The 16,853-nt window shown below is 51.3% G+C and overlaps 1 protein-coding gene across 2 annotated transcripts; it reads right to left on the reverse strand.

Moving 5' to 3' along the window:
* Positions 1-47: 47 nt before the first annotated feature.
* On the reverse strand, positions 48-11,969 carry Pgap3 (post-GPI attachment to proteins phospholipase 3). 2 transcript variants are annotated; one of them, XM_031353608.1, is made up of 8 exons: positions 11,734-11,969; positions 10,269-10,366; positions 9,244-9,396; positions 3,113-3,175; positions 2,536-2,639; positions 2,126-2,262; positions 1,743-1,947; positions 48-1,561 (listed from the first exon to the last, which is right to left on the reverse strand). In XM_031353608.1, the coding sequence occupies exons 1-8, from the start codon at positions 11,912-11,914 to the stop codon at positions 1,498-1,500; spliced, it is 1,005 nt and encodes a 334-aa protein (XP_031209468.1). In that variant the 5' UTR covers positions 11,915-11,969; the 3' UTR covers positions 48-1,497. The 2 variants fall into 2 exon arrangements, with proteins under 2 accessions (XP_031209468.1, XP_031209469.1); XM_031353609.1 differs by having other exon boundaries at positions 2,536-2,597; positions 11,734-11,914.
* Positions 11,970-16,853: the final 4,884 nt, after the last annotated feature.

The raw sequence follows: 16,853 nt of genomic DNA on the forward strand, positions 1-16,853 counted from the left end.
TCCTTCCCTCCAGTCCACCTCATGCACATAGAGAAGCAGAGTCAGGGTGAGTGAGGCCAGGAGTTGCTTTATTGAGCACATCCTTTCCTGCCTCCGGCCTTAAAATTGTTCTTAGTATAAAAACAAACCAAAACAAACCAAAAACCAAAACCCTAGTAGGCTGCCCAAGTACCTGAGCTGGAGCCCTGGCATGGCTATCCTCCCCCGACAAAGAGGGGGCAGAGGACAAAGAGGCAGGGCTCAACTGCAGGCGGCCTTCCTGATGGGTTGGTTCAGGATACAGGCTGGATGGGCCCTGCTTGCCCTGGGATTGCCCTAGGAGAGTCCAGCTCTGACAAAGGGAACAGAGTGGGAGAGCAATATAAACAACCAGGGGGTAGGAGTGGGCACTTCCCTCTCCTCCCCCGCTTCCAGGGGCTAGTTCTGCAGGGTGCTCTCAAGACATGTGGAAGGAGGTATGTGATTTAAGTGGAGTGTAAAGGGGCACTTCCCCCTACCCCCGACCTTCCAGGGGCTAGTTCTGCAGGGTGCTCTCAAGACATGTGGAAGGAGGTATGTGATTTACGTGGAGTGTAAAGGGGCACTGGGCAGGGACCCATACTCACACCCAGCATCCCAAAGTCTATCAGATCATGTGCATACACCAGCAGCTGGATGGCCTTGGGGCCTGGGGCAGGCTTGGAGCTCTAGTGACTTGTCAATGACTCGATTCCCCCGTTCTGCTTCTGCCTCTTAACAGCGTATCCTGTGCACGTTCATCTCTTACGCATACCTTCCCCAAACCACCCTCAGCCACTTGTCCCCTGGACACACACCCACACTGTACATTCTAAGTGAAGACCCACAATCCCCCAGCTCACTGACTACGTGGTCATCTCTGCTTACTGGCTTATCCCTCTATGTGTCAATGTGTCCAATCCCAGCCAGAGCGGTGGACTAGGTTCTGATCCTGAGCTTTCTGGGGTCCTGGCCCTGAAGGCAAGTCTTGCTGGTAGCGGGAGGCAGGGTAGAAATCTCGGAGGAACTGGCCAGCAGCCCAGTTCCTCAGACCCAGAGAGAAACTTGGGCAGCTGATGAACAAGCATCCAGTGCCACCTAGTGGTGCCCTGGCAAAAAGAGATCCCAATGAACTCCAAAGGCCTGCGGGTGTGCTTTGGGGGTTAAGTGGAGGTATGGGGTGGCACTATAGGGGTGAGTGATGTGGAAAGGGAGGGGTTGAGGATACAAAGGGAGTCCTCCTCTCTGTAGACCGCAAAACTTGGTCTCAGTTCAGCCCCAGGCACCAGACAGCTGCCTAGTCCCCTGTCCCTGATGTGAGGAGGCCGCTCCCAAGACAGGTTCCGTGTGAGGGCCAGCAAGGACCAGGTGGCTACAGGATTCCAGGTTCAAACCCCACATGGTCAAGTTCAAGAAGCTAAAAGGAGAAAAGCCAGTCATCTCAAGAGGGAGAAGGGAGAGGCCTCAGGGACGAGGCGGATCCACCCTCTCCCAGCCTCTTTAGTCCAGCTTGAAGATGGCTCCAGATTCCTTCAGTAGGTACAAGCTGTCATCTTCCAGAAATCTGTGGGTGTAAAGATGAGCCCACTGAGGCAGTCACCCAGTTCTGAGAAGGTGTCCCAGAGGGTGGGGGGGACAGCAGGCGAGTAGGAGGGCCAAGTGGGTACGGGGAGTCCCAGCCTGTCTTAGGAACAGGCAAAGAAGGGCAGAGAAAAGGAAATCCCGAAGCTGGGCGGAGCACTGACCTGAAAAAGAGGGTGTGGACGGGGATGGTGCTGATGTGCCAGATGGCATGGGCATCCAGGACCCAGAAGAGGGGCGGGAAGTCAAGCAGTTCCAGCAGGGATAGCCCCTGCAGCAGCAGCACCACCACCATACACCTGCGGGTGTGAGGGAGGCGCCGGCGGTTCCGTAGGCACCAGACCAGCCACCACGCCAGGTTCACCAGGCCTGGGGGTCAGGAGCAGGACAGGCTTACTCACGGGATCTCCCCTAGACTGTGGCTGCCCTCCTCCGACTCTCCCCAACCCCAACCTCCCATCTCAGTTTCTCCCTGCTCTCCAGAATCCCACCCTCACCCCCCACGAATCCACCCCGTGCCTGACCACAGCTCTCTGCATGAGCTTACCTATAGCCACATTGGCCATCATGTTGTAGCCGTAGTCAAAATGGACAAGGCTCAGGTAGGAGATGTGTCCCGTCAGCAGCAGCAGCAGCAGGGTGCCGAAGGCACTGGCCACAGATGGGTGCTGCAGTCCTACGGTCCTGTCCAGGCACCCAGCACAACTCAGAGTATGGCTGGCTGTCCTCAGAGCTGTGCTCCTTCAACTACTTCCTCACCCAAAGGGTGGAGGGCTCTCCAAAGCCACTGTCCTCACCCTAGCCCACCAAGCTAGCTGTTTCAGAGAAACCAAGGGTCACAGCTCCCAGAGAAGCCAGGTCTCTCTCTCTCAGGTATCCCCACCCGGGTCGTCAGGCCTGTAGAAACGGGAGAAGGGCCTGGGAAGTCCCCTCTCTGTCCTAGCCCCAGGTGCTCACCTGACACAGCACAGGTAAACAGAATGCAGGATGACAGCTGAAGCGCAGAAGTAGTCCATCTTCTGAGGGTGGGAGAACCCATGGGGCCAGGTGAGACAACAGACCTGGGCCCACAGAGGAGCCCCAGGGGGATGAGGTTGGAAGGGGACAGAGCCCCTTTGCCTATGGCTGTTTCACTGTGTCCACATTACAGAACACTTAGAATGTCTCAGCGTTCATGGCATTGAGAGGGCCCTTGCTAGGAGAGCACACCATGGACTCAAAATGTCATTTGGGATGTGACAGACATGGACTGCAATTGTGATCACACTAGCTGGGTCACCCTGGGAAAATGACTTCATCCCCCCTCCCCAATCCCACTAGGTGGCCTTATGGGTCAGAAACCCAATGACAAAATTCTCCTGGCAAGGTCCAGGTATGGCTCCATGCACTGCCTGGTTTGGGATGCCAGGCAGAGCCGAGGCTCTGCAGAGATGCAAGCTCTGTGGATGGAACTGCCTTCACTCTGTGGAGCCTGCCCTGCCCTCTCCTGGGCTCCTCTGGAACTGTCCCATGCAGGGGGCTAGGAGGCGCTCACCTCGGTGAGGTCAGTGTCCCTGGTATGGAAGACTGTGGACCAGAACCAAGCATTGAGAGACACCTGAGGAAGGAGAGGCCAGTCAGCAGGCTGCCCGAGGTGGAGGGAGACTTATGGAGCTCTGTAAGAGAGTGTTTCCTGTGCCCTGAGATTCCATTGAACAAGCAGAGGACTCACTTCCAACCTTACCCAGTCCCCTCAGGAGGATTTCCCACCAACTGGAAACTACCACCCAAATCCCCCAGGCCAAAAGAGCAGCTTCCACAGGTTCTGGCCTGGCCAGGGAACCAGTCCTGGCAGACTCGAGTTCCCAAATTACCCAATCTCTAAGACAACAGCCCCCAGGGCCCTGCCTCCTCCCCCACTGCCAGGTGATGACAACCCCACCCCAGCCCAGGGGAGCCTGTGACCTCAGCTTCTGGGGGCGGGCGGGAATGAGGTGGGTGGGGTGGGGGGACTTGAGCTGGCTTGGGGTGTGTCAGGAGGAACAGCAATCCAGGGAGGGAGATGAAGCAGATCCCCTGGGAGCTTCTGAGGAAGACAGTGGCCAACCTAGCCAGGCTTCCTCCCTGCCAGGCCAGCCTAACCCGCTAAGCCAGTAGCTGCTGCTCTAGAGCTTTGGGAGGAGCAGGAGCGGAATAGCAGAACGGCCTAGGGGAATGCCGGGGGCCCTCTTCCCAGAACAGGGCAGTGAACAAGACTTTCAAATGCACCGTATTGCGGGAGTCCGCATGCTGGTGCTTTCTTCAAGACCCGTTCCCAGCAAAGGCCCCAGTTACTGAGAGAAGAGGGAGCTAGGGTGGAGACACACACCAGACACTGAGAAATCAAATCGGTGGCAGCCAGTCACAAAGGGAAGAGCAGGGCTCGGCCTGCCGTACCTGGGAGAGTGGGCAGAGACAGGCCTGTAGAAGACACCTCCTGTAGGAGCTGCCCACTTAGGTACCACAACAAGTGGCCGGTCAGGGGACACAGGAGCAGGCCAGGAAGCCAGTCTGGAGGATCCCATGATAGGAGGATGAGACATAGCCAAACTCCTGTGATTGCTAAGAGCTGAGGGTAACACAGAGGGCAGGGCTTGGAGCCAGGCAGGTTCCCTGATGCTGGTCTCTCTGGCTCTGGGAACTCTGTCCCCACCCACTGCTGAGCCTGGCTTATCTCTGCCAGCTAGTCCCTCACAGTGGCTTCTACTTACAGAAGGCTACCTGAAGAATGGCCTCTGAAGCCTTCAGAAGGCTCTGGGGTGCATCTCATCGTGGGCAGGCCTCTTCTGGCTCTTTCCTCAGGCTTAGAGGGCAGCTTTACATTTCCTGTGGGTACCTGGTTGTGCCTCTTAGCCTGGTACCGAGTCTGAGAGGGGAGGTCACAGCCTGTGTCCCACGCCAGGTTCAGCCACTCATTCTTAATAAGTGGACTTCCTGATGTGGCCACATACCTGCTTTTGTGGTTTTCCACTATTAGTCTGGCTTTTTAAATTGGTTTATTAGGGATGAGTAGCCAAATCTGGCTTGGGACACAGGTTGTGACCCTTAAGTTCAGAACAAGTCTAAGCCCTCTCTCTTCAACTGGGGCAGGCCTGAGTGGCCCTCACCTCCTCTCTATACAAGGCCAATAGTGAGATCTGTCAGTGTGAGGAGAGGGGTGACCCTGGGCTGGAGACAGGGCTCAAGTAATCACAAGGACCAGGCAGACCAGGTGCAGGGATATCTTAGGGAGGATGGTGGCCCTGGAACCAGTGTGGGAGGGAGGAGGGGAAGGCAGCAGGCACTGGCAGCCAGCCAGGAGTCCTTGTCACCCACAGCAGGAAGGGGGAGGTGACAAGAGGGCTGATCTAAGTGGCAGTTGGAACACTGGAAGAAGAGGATAGAGGTGTGCTGGGCCAGGCCTGAGCAACACAGACAGTGGGGGCTGCTGGGTTCCTTATTTGCATGTCTCCCAGGGGCCTTCTACTTATTGAGTCCTACCTGAAGCCTGGACTCTACACCCCTGGGATCTCTCTCTCTCTCTCTCTCTCTCTCTCTCTCTCTCTCTCTCTCTCTCTCTCTCTCTCTCTCTCTCTCTCTCTCTTTCTCTCTCTCTCCCCCTCTTCTCTCGGAGTGTCCCATGAACAATGGTGTCTTTCTGATACTTTCCTTGCACTCAAAGGCAGTGTTGCTAAGAAAGCAGGCCCTGAAGCCAAACCTGGGGCTTTATGCTCTAACTGCAGCACAGCATTTCCTGTATGTCCCCTGGCAACGCATTTACCTGATCTGCCTCAGTTTCCCACCACCCATGGTTTTTACTGCTGCTGCCTGGTACACACACAGGTGACCCATGAACCTAGGTTTTCTCCATCACATCCACCAGGCTGACCCCACCATGTTCCTTCATTTCTTTTTCCTCAAGGGCCACCAAATTCAAGATTACACCACAGAACTCTAGGGGCCCCGGCTCCCATGGTGTAAATTATGGGAAGAGCTGGTTTTCATGTTCCCCAGCCACTGTCCCATGAGCATGGCTCCACTGTCCCATCAGTATGGTCCCAGCAGGTGTTGCTTCTCCTCAGAGCTTATAGTCAGACACAAACAGAGGACAGATGGACAGGGAAGGGAGGGGAACCCCCCACACATACACAACTGTTCTATACTCCTCAGTTGTGCCCAGTGTGGTGGGAGGGACCACAGGGGAGGTGAGAATCATGTGTAAACAATGAGAATGGGGGACACGGGCCAGGGTGGCAGCGGGTGGGTGTCGGAGGTGGGGTGAGGGGATAGGAGACGGGTGCGGGGAGGCAGGGGGCTGGCTGTTTTAGTTTGCTGGCAAATACAAAAACAGACAAAAATACCACAGCCGTGAAACTGGTTGGATGCCAAGTGAGCCAGCTCTGTCAGGAATTTGACCCCAGTGTTAAGCCCCAGTGCTCCGGGCTGTCATTGACACCATCACGGTGGGGACAAGTGGATCTTTAAATAGCTTGGTGTCTCAGAAGTGAGGGAGGCAGAATGTTAAATATGATGTCTGTGTCTCCTCGGGGCCACAAGGGCCACAGTCAAGCAGAGCAGAGCAAGACTGCCTTGGGCTCCCTCCAAGGGGAGGCGGGGCTCTTTTCCCTTCATCAAAGAAGGATTCCTGGGCTACTGAGGCATTTTGGGTGAAGTACTAAGCCTGACTGGGCTCAAACCCTAGGACCTACATGATAGGAGAGAGTCAATAACATAATAATAATCTTACAGTCTAACGTGAGCCACAGCATGATCACTGCATGCCTACATACACACATCAATCAATCAATATTTTTAAAACGTTTCTCATTTCCTAACCTTGTTTGTTTCACTAGATTTTTTTTTTGTCTGACAGTTGGGAAGTCCTTCCTGAAGGCTAGCCCCTATCCTGCTATCATTTCAGCCTATCTCTTCTCTTGTTCTTCCCTCTAGAGAGGTGGTACGGTCAGTGCCTGGAGCCTCATCTCGCATCTACATCTGAGGACCTTTCCCTGCGAGATAAAGGTGGGGAATTGGTTTGGCCTCCTAGCTTTGGCAGAGGTGGCCCTCTGGCCCCCCATTCCATGACGTCAAAGGGCCACAGCATGTAGAACTCTGGCAGGCTCCACAGCCCTTCCTGGTACCTGTGCAGCCAAACCTGGGTCTAACCGGCATGGCAGGGGCCCCCCTTCTTCTGCTGAAGTTTCACAGAGTCACTAAGGGATAAAGTTATCAGAGAAAAGGCAGGACCTTGAGCTGGCAAGGGGCCCTTCCCATCCACAGCCCAGCACAAATGAGAGCCACACTTATGCCAGAAGACCCAGCCCAGGATAAAGTCCACCTCCACACCCTCCAAGCAGAAACACAGGCTCAATGGCAAGTGTGAAACCCAGCCTAGAATACATGCTGTGGTACCTGCCTACTACAGCAATGTCCAGCTGCCCAGAGGCAGGGAGAGTGAACATCAAGGGCTAACCTGGGCTAAACAGCGAGACTGTCTCAGCAAAACAAAACCTAAATCATCCAATCAGTGGACTCTGTGTCCCTGTGTCTCTAGAAGACCTTATAAAGGCAAGAAAGGGTCCCAATAAGTTTAGCTAGAGGACCTGTGCCCTACTTTCCAGCTCTAAGGCTTTTCTGAGCTTCCCTGGTGTGTCTATGACCTGCTTCCTAGGCCGACCGGGCCTACGAGCGGGCTTTGCACTGGAATCCCCAGCTACACAAATGCAAAATATGATTCTGCCTTTAGCAAATGCTCCGCCAGTGTTCATCCCAGAGAACACTCAGGCCCTGGAGCCCAGTGGTCTGGTGCTAGAGGCTAGCCCTGTCTCCTCTACCTGCTGACTTGTTAGCTGTCGTCTGGGGTCTAAGCCCCGTGTGTCTGAGTCTTACTCAGAGAGCATAGGTACATGACGAGGATCCCACAAGGACATGCTGGTCAAGAGCTGAGGATAAGCCCGGTACTACATGCATGCGTTCTTTCTCAGTAGCACTTGATGCTCTAGAATCTACTATGTAGCCCAGGTTAGCTTTGGACTCATGCCTGCCTCCCCCTCTCAGGTTCTGGGATTGCAGGCATGAGCCACCGCATCCAGCTATAACTCTTACTTTCAAATTTAAATTTGTTTTTGTTTTTTTGTTTTGTTTTGTTTTGGTTTGGTTTTGGTTTTTTGAGACAGGGTTTCTCTGTGTATCCCTGGCTGTCCTGGAACTCACTCTGTGGACCAGGCTGGCCTCGAACTCAGAAGTGCTGAGAGGCACCTGCCTCTGCCTCCCAAGTGCTGGGATTAAAGGTGTGAGCCACCACCGCCCGGCTTTTGTTTTTGTTTTTTGAGACAGAGTTTCTCCATGTAACAACCCTGGCTTTCCTGGAACTCGATTTGTAGACTAGGCTGGCCTTGAACTCATAGAGATCCTCCTGCCTCTGCCCCCTGAGTGCTGGGATTACATCATGGTCATTCTGCCCAACTGTCCCAAATTCGTAATTTTTTTTTCTTCTCTTTTCTCTTTGCTGTTATCCCAAAGCCCTTAACAGTTATTACTATCACTGAAGGGCAAATACTAGGTCTATCACCTCCCTCCACGCCCATCCGCCTTGTCAGGCCAGCCTGTGCGTCTCAGCCCACTTCGCCATCAGCTATGCTCAGAGTCCTCCAACCACTAGACCCAGGAACAGCCTGCTCTCTTGCTTGTCCCGTCCTGTGGCTCTTGACCTTTCTGGCCTACAGATGCCCTTAACCCTCGGTTGGTTTTACACTTTCTGGTTTTGTCTAGAAGTTTCCACTGCTCTCCTCGTATTTACCCTGACACCTTCAACTCCTCATGCCTGTCTCGAGCCAGGGAGGCCCTCCCTCTGTTGCCCTGTAGGCTGGTCCCCATCACGTGCCCTGCAGCTCCCCCCTCTGCTGTGCTTTCTTCAAGGCTGTACTTTGACATCCAATCCACGGTTTCTGAGAGTAGTCCCAGAGGGCAAGGAACTGTGTGTTTTCACGTGTTTGAGGGCCTCCAGCACCCAGCAAAGTGCTTGTCATACACCAGGTGTCCAGTGGACACAATGGAGGCTCTTATGGCAAGAAGGTGGGTGAGTGGGAATTTTCTCCCTTTATGGCCTACTATAGAAGCCCTGACAGACATCCATTGCACGTCCTTCCTATCACGAGGTGCCCCTCTGCACCCAAGACCACATTTCTTCAATGGTTCCCAGGCCATGGATTCTAGTTCCTCAGACCAGCCATACTGGTAAGGCTAAGTGGTCTTTTCTACTCAGATGGACCCACCTGGGTTCTCAGGACCAGGCTGAGTTCTCATAAGAGCTCTAGGCCAGAATAAAAGTCATATTAATCCTCCAGAGGGGTCTTGGAAAGACTAGCCCTCCAAGCATGCTCCCTACTAGCCACTTCCCATCCCTGTTAGTAAACCAACTCACAGAGCTCTAAGCTTCTTCATTTAAGAGGACAAGAATAACATGTGTCCTCCCTCCCTCCTTCAAGAGAACACTGGTCTGGCTCTCTACTAGAAGCCTGCTGCTGCATCTTCTGTTTCTGCCATGCTTGACTACCACACACTTTAGCTCTGGAAAAGAGAGAAGCTGGTTGCTAGAAGCCCATCACCGGGGATGGAAGGGCTCTCCCATACAGAGCAGGGTACAGAGTGTCCTGGCAGGCTACCTACCCAAGCGAAGGCCATGCAGGTATGGTACATGGGGGAGGAGGCTGGCACAGAGGCACGATAGCGGCAGAGCATCACCAGGCTGGCCAGGCCATTGAGGAGCGAGGCCACAGCAGAAGCTGGCTCTTGGATGAACAGGAACCGGGAGAAGGGCCACTGAAAAAGGAGCATAAAAGGAGCATAAGGAGGGCAGTGAGGAGAGGTGGCCCCGAACCAGCGGGCCCACCTCTTCATCACAGCTGCATTAACAGCATGCCAGCTGGTTCCTCAGCTCGGGATTTCAAGTTCTGTCAAGTTAATGGGTATGTCTCCAGAAGTCCCTGGTTAAGATGAGAGTCTTTCCTTGGCTGGTAGGCACTGCCACGGGAGCCTGACACTGGGGGACAGCAGACACACAAGGTGAAACCATACAGACCTGCCGTCCAGATCTAGGTCCCATCCCTCCTCACCCGATGGCCATCGTCCTCCAGGTGCCTGATTGTTTTATGGTAAACTAGGGTGACCAGTTCCTGCCACCCTCACAGGCCAAAATGAGGTAACAGTGGGTCAAAGGGCACAGAGAAGCTGGGGAATCTGAAGGGTATTTCTGATGATCTAGACTCTGATTGGAGATCAGGGAGAGAAACACCTTAGTCAGGATCAGGTGGGTCCTGAGAAGCTCGGCACTACTGCGAGGGGATGCAGATCTTTCTGATTGTGGGTTTGTTTTTTGGACAGAGGGGCTCACTATGAAGCCTTGGCTGCACAGACTAAGGTGGGCCTTAAATTCACAGAGAGCCACATGCCTCTGCCTCTCAAGTGCTGGCACTAAAGGTGTGTGCCATCACACTTGGCTTGAGACACAGATCTTATTCCTCCAAATTCAGAAGCAAGACACACTGGCATCATGGCAAAAGCGAGAAATTCTGAGCACAAGTACCTGTCCTATCTCTCCCTCCCTGTGACACCGTACCTCAGGCTACTGGGACAGCATGGATCAGCTTGGGGCTGAAGGACCACCATGTACCTTCCCTGACCCTCTGACTCACCTTGCCATGGAACTGAGGCACTCTGTGACCCTCCTGAAGGTAGAGGCCAACAGTGAACCACATACACTCATACTTGCAGTCGTCCCGACAAGTCCAGCCTGAAACAGACAAACAGGACTACAGGTATGTCCCAGCTTAGGGAGGCATAAGCCACTGATGGAGCCCAGGTAAGAATGGAGGCCAAAAGGACCTGACCTGAAGGCTGGACAGAACCAGAGGAAATCTCAAAATCTTACTTCCCATCTGAACAGAGAAGAGAGAGAGGGTGGGAGAGGGTGGGTGTAAACACACACATACACACACAGAGAGAGAGAGAGACAGAGAGAGAGACAGAGAGAGAGAGACAGAGAGAGAGACAGAGAGAGACACACAGAGAGACAGAGAGAGACAGAGAGAGACAGAGAGAGAGAGAGAGAAAGAGAGAGAGAGAGAGACAGAGAGAGACAGAGAGAGAGACAGAGAGAGAGAATGAGAATATTAGAGTGGTGGGAGCAAAGAGAATAGTTTTTTCTCCCTTGATCCAAGCTCTTGGGATCTGGCATGCCCCTCTTGGAGACTTGGGTTCATACTTGTCCCATTCTGAACCCAGGGAGGGGTCCTTGGTGCCTTCCTACCTCCTGTGAAAATCCTGCTCAGACCCTTCACCCAACTCCTCAGGTTCCCAGTTGTCTTTGTTCCCTCATTGCCACTAATCTTCCTGCTCCCTGCTCTCTGGGTAAACCAAGATGTTGTGTGTACCCAAATCCTCCTAGGACCTCCAAGCTCTCTGTTGCCTCTGTCTGGAATGGAAAGGGGGTATTGATGAGGATGAGCTGTTGGTCAAACAGGACAGAACTGGGAACTCTGCTTTACCACTTTACAGACAGTGTGACCTTGGGCAAGGTACTTAATCTCTCTAAGTGTTCCCATCTTTAAAATGGATTAGGGAAGGTATCTGATGGGGTTGTGAAAGCCAGATGACCTGCTGTGACACCTGTCAAACGTGGGTGCTAAATATGTTGGTTGACATCAATTCCGTCCTGTTTAAATTGTTCTGTGGTTGATCCCTGCCTCCACCCACTGAAGTGGACTCCATTCCTTTCACTTCCAAATGTATATAGTGCTTAATCTATGGGTCCGTTAGGTCTCAAACCCTTCTGTCTTGGAGAAGGCTAATATTCACCTACTTGGGGACTATAAGTCCAGGAGGGCAGGATCCTGGTCTGCCTCCTGGGTTATTTCAGGTCTTCTTTGTATTTAGCAAGTAGTGGTTTGAATAAATGAAATGAAGCCTCTAGAAAGGTGGGCAGGCTGACGCAATACTCCCCCACCCTCCCACCCCTCCACACACACTCAGGAAGCTCTAGACATTAACACTCAGAAGAGAACGCTGAGGGAAACTGAGGTTCTGAGTTGCAGCACAACAGGGCACAGTAGGCGGGGCTAAAACCAACGGGCGGGGCTTTCACGGGTAGGTGGGGCTTACCAGCTAGGCTCATGTAGATTGGCTGGCGGGAGCGGAAGTGCCTTAGTGCGTCTCCTGAACAGTTCCGTTCCTCGCACCGGAGCACACAGTCGCGGTACACGGGCTCGCGGTCGCCCTGGGAACCCCCGGCGATCCCCACTGCCAAGGTTAGCAGCAGCAGCGGTGTCGTTCGCTCGGCCATCCTGTCACTCTGCGCGGCCGCTGAGGGAGGAGCTTTGTAGTGTACGAAGTCCCACTTCCGTAACAACCGGAAGTACCTGTGTTCATCGGCGCACCCTCCACTGACGCCCGCCCACTTTAAATAAAAGTTCCCGGATTCAGTGGGCGGGTACCCCACCTTTAATCAGCTATCTCTTCTTTTAAATATACTGCATTCAAGGAGAAGGGGCGGTTTGCGTCTAGGTGTAAATTAAGTGTGTTTTCTCCCTCTCTTTTCCACGATCTCTGTTTCAAGCGGACGCCTTTCTGTCATCCCCTTTCTTAGATTCCAGTTTCCAGATGTTCTTGGAACTCCACTTCTCCCCATTTGGTTAAAGATGCTGCTGTTAAAAGAGCCGGGTGGTGGTGGCGCACGCCTTTAATCCCAGCACTTGGGAGGCAGAGGCAGGCGGATTTCTGAGTTCGAGGACAGACTGGTCTACAGAGTGAGTTCCAGGACAGCCAGGGCTACACAGAGAAACCCTGTCTCGACCCCCCCCCCCCCAAAAAAAAAAAAAGCTGCAGAACTTCTTTTTTTGTTGTTGTTTTGATTTTTTTCGAGACAGGGTTTCTCCGTGTAGCCCTGGCTATCCTGGAACTCACTCTGTAGACCGGGCTGGCCTCGAACTCAGAAATCCGCCTGCCTCTGCCTCCCAAATGCTGGGATTAAAGGCGTGCGCCACCACTGCATGGCAGGAGCTGCAGAACTTCTTACCAGGTGTCTTTGTCTCTCTGGTCGCCTCCAGTAGGCATTTCTCTCCCTATTTAGCTTCCTATTACTGTGATAAGGACCATGACCTAAAGTATGTCACCCATCACAGGCCATCATTGAGGGAAGCCAGGGCAGGAGCTTGGAGGTAAGAACGGAAGCGGAGGCCCCAAGGAGTGCTGCCTACTGGCTTAGTCTCTTCACAGCATCCAGGACCACTTGCTCAGGGTTGGCACCGCCCACAGTGGTATGGATCCTCCCATATCAATTATTAATCAAGAGTGTGTCCCCTATAGGCTGGCCTACAGGCCACTCTGAAGGAAGTCTTTATTTTCTTAACTGAGGTACCCGTTGCCCAGATGACCCTAGCTTGTGTCAACCCGACACAAACACAAAAATGAACGACAACAAAACCCCAAACTAACCAGGGTCCACTTTCTTCTTTTTGTTTGTTTTTTTTTTTTGTTTTTTTTTTCGAGACAGGGTTTCTCTGTGTAGCCTTGGCTGTCCTGGAACTCACTCTGTAGACCAGGCTGGCCTCGAACTCAGAAATCCGCCTGCCTCTGCCTCCCAAGTGCTGGGATTAAAGGCATGTGCCACCACCGCCTGGCAGGGTCCACTTTCTAAAATCCAGGTTTGACCAATCACTTTCTTGCTTACAGTTCTTTACTAACTCCTCAACTCAGCATGGCCTGGCCTGCTGGTCTCCACTTTGCTCCAGACACACTTTAAAGGTCCGTGTCTCTCCAGTCTCCTGTCCTTGTCTGCTTTGGCCCTCTTGCTTTTGCTTGTTTTTCGGTTACTAATTAAAGGATGCCTTTTAATGACGATTGTTAACACTGGAAGGATAATACGCAGGGCAGCGGCTTGTTTCTCCCTTATGGGATGGAATCCTTTCCTGTCCTCTTGACCTTTGGCACTAACGTAGAGCTTTGGTTTCCATGTGAGACGCTTTGAGAGCTCTTTCCTTTTTTCTTTCTTTTCTTTTCTTTCTCTTTTTCTATTTTTAGTGAATGAACAACTTAAAACTGTCTGGGTGGGCCAGCCATGTGTGAAGGCTCTTCACTGAATTGGATCCCCAGAAGTCACATAAAGGTGGGAGGAGAGAGCCAACTCCACAGAGTTGCCCTCTGACATCTGGTGTGTTGTAGCACACACACGCGCACACACATATGCACAACAACAATAATAATACATAAGAAATACATTCTCTGGCTGTCGAGATGGCTCAGTGGGTAAGAGCACTGACTGCTCTTCCAAAGGTCCTGAGTTCGGATCCCAGCAACCACACGGTGGCTCACAACCACCAGTAATGAGATCTGATGCCCTCTTCTGGTGCATCTGAAGACAGCTACAGTGAATTATGCTGGAGCGAGCAGGGTGGAGTGAACGGGCCAGAGCGAGAGGTCCTGAGTTCAATTCCCACCAGCCACACACATGATAGCTCACAACCATCTGTTCAGCTGCAGTGTACTCATACACATAAAATAAATGAAATAAATCTTATAAAAAAAAAAAGATATATTCTCGGGCGGTGGTGGCGCATGCCTTTAATCCCAGCACTTGGGAGGCAGAGGCAGGCAGATCTCTGAGTTTGAGGCCAGCCTGGTCTACAGAGTGAGTTCCAGGACAGCCAGGGAGGGCTACACAGAGAAACCCTGTCTCAAAAAAAAAAAAAAAAAAAAAAAAAAAAAAAAAAAAAAGACCATTCTTTCCCTGCAGAGGACTGGAGCTCAGTTCCCAGCATCCACAATTGGCAGCCGATGGTCACTTGTAAATCCAGCTCCAGGAGATCGGAGAAACTTTTCTTGGCTTTTCAGGTATTGCATGTGTATGCACATACCTTGACGCAGACAGTTGCTTTAATGACTCCCATCTCTCTGCCAACCACCGGCACCCAGATCTTTCTGTAGCTTTGATGTCGTGAAGCTAAATCCTGGCCCCCTTCCGTTCTTTTCATTCATGTTCATTTTCCCTTTATATCTTGAAGTTGTGGGGTAGAACTTAAGGATTAAGAAGGCGAGGTGTGGAAGAATGAGGCCTTCATTCACCAAGAGAGCAGCCCAAGGGTACATCAGTCACCCTGAATTTTCTGTGAATGACACTTCTCCCAGTTAACTATAACATAAACACTGTCCTTGAAGTTGACCATCCAGTTGATAGGGATGAGGAAATTACTGGTTTTTGTGGAGATAAGGTCTCAATGTATAGCCCAGAGTGGTCTCCAAATTGGAATCTTCCTGCCTCTGCCTCTGCCTCCTAAATTCGGGGAGTATAGGCATTGTCTACCTCAGTTCACTCTGGGAAACTGAAATGAGAAAGCAAGCCAAGTGGAGTCACACACACCTTTAATCCCAGCAACCAAAAGGCAGAAGCATATAGATCTGTTTGAGTACCAGACTAGCTAGGGTTACTTAGGGAGACCCTGCCTCAACGACAACAGCAACAACAACAACAACACACACACACACACACACACTCCCCAAAACAAAACAGTCCAACAACAAACAAAACTAAAATGAAAAATCAGGCACCGTGTTCCCCAGTAGCTGATGAGAAACACACAATCAACTCCTAATATTACAGCCAGACCTTTACCTTTTTTTTTTTTTTTTTTTTTTTGGTGTTTATTCTGAGGATGTATCTTTTGTGAGGATCCTGATCTGAAGATGGAGCATTAGGGAGCATTAGGATGAAAGGACCAAATCCCGATAGAGAAAAGTTCTCTAGCTGACCTAATTAAGTGGAGAGAGGACTCCTTTAAAATTTTTAGGTTCCATTTTTTTTTTCTTTTTCTGTTCTGGGAATCTTGTGCTTGAAGCTAGGCATAGTAGCACACACCTGTAATTTCAGCATGGGGAATGTGAACTTAGGGGTTCAAAGTTCACCTCAATGAGACAGAGGTCAGGGCTAGCCTGGGCTAAATGAGACCTATTTTTTAAGACAGCCACTCTACTACTGAACTACATCTCTTGCCTCTTAGGTTCCTATTCTATACAAGACATTACAATTGTGGTAAATTCCACATTAAATATAATTCATAAGTAATATATTTGAGTTGCTCTTAATAATTAAAATATTGCTATATTTATATACATTTCAAAATATTATTGTTTAGTCCACGCAGTGGCACATGCCTATAATCCTAGCACCTGGGAGGTGGAGATAGAAGGGTCACCAGTGAGAGGAGCGAATGAATGCCCACAAGCTGTCCTTTGACCTCCACACACATGCGGTACTATACTGGAACCCTCATCATACACAGATTAATACGTTGGTATAAAAAAATTAAAGAGAATAAAACCCAACAAAATAAAATTCATGTTCTTATTTTGGAGCTCCATGAACATTGTTCAGGTCCCCAGCATCTCACAGGATCCCACACACGTCTGCCTACCTTCAATTTCAGTGGAGATTTCCAATCTTTCTCCAGCTGATCTACTACTTACATTGTTTGATCTGAGTACCTGCATGAGGTCCTGAGAAACCAGAACAAGACAACACAGAGTGGCTCATGCTAAATGCTACATAAAATCAAACTGAATATGTAGAGAAGTTAAATCCCAAAGAAGACCAGTTGCTACTAAAAACAGACGGGCTGGGTCGGCCTAAGTCATCTTAGTAAAGAACTCTCTCTGTTTTGATCCTTACAAGAAGGAAGCAGATCTCAGAGGTGAGAGGCAGAGATCTTGCTTACAGTGCACAGGGGCCCTGGGTTCATCCTGGGGACAAGAACTAAGCAGGGACTGGCTGCTGCTTTTCCCTTGTCCTGTTTCCTCCTGCTCACTTCCCAGTCAGGGTTTTTTTCTCTTCTTCTGTTTCTTTGTTTCCACTTATAAGACCCAGGGTCCCTCTAAGACTAGTGTGAGCCTGAGTTCTATTTAAGGAAATGGGAGCAGTCCATTTATGAATCATGAAGGAAAGAAAATCAGATGCATGAGTCACTTTGTTGTTATTTTGGCCTTATTTATTTTAAATTAGCCAATTAATCAATTAATTTTACATTTTCTTTATTTCTGTGGAAGGGGGCGGGGCATACACATACCACAGTATGCTGAGGTCAGAGGTCAGCCTCTGGGACTTCCCTCCCAGAGACCAAACTCAAGCGGTCACTCTTGGCAGCAGGTCCTTACCCACTGAGCAAGCGCTCCTGGGGTGGGGTTGGGGGTTGTCTTTTGACAGGGTGCTGTCTCTTGGGACAACTCTTTTTTTT

Source organism: Mastomys coucha, unplaced genomic scaffold, assembly GCF_008632895.1.
Source record: "Mastomys coucha isolate ucsf_1 unplaced genomic scaffold, UCSF_Mcou_1 pScaffold5, whole genome shotgun sequence".
Lineage (NCBI taxonomy): Eukaryota > Metazoa > Chordata > Mammalia > Rodentia > Muridae > Mastomys > Mastomys coucha.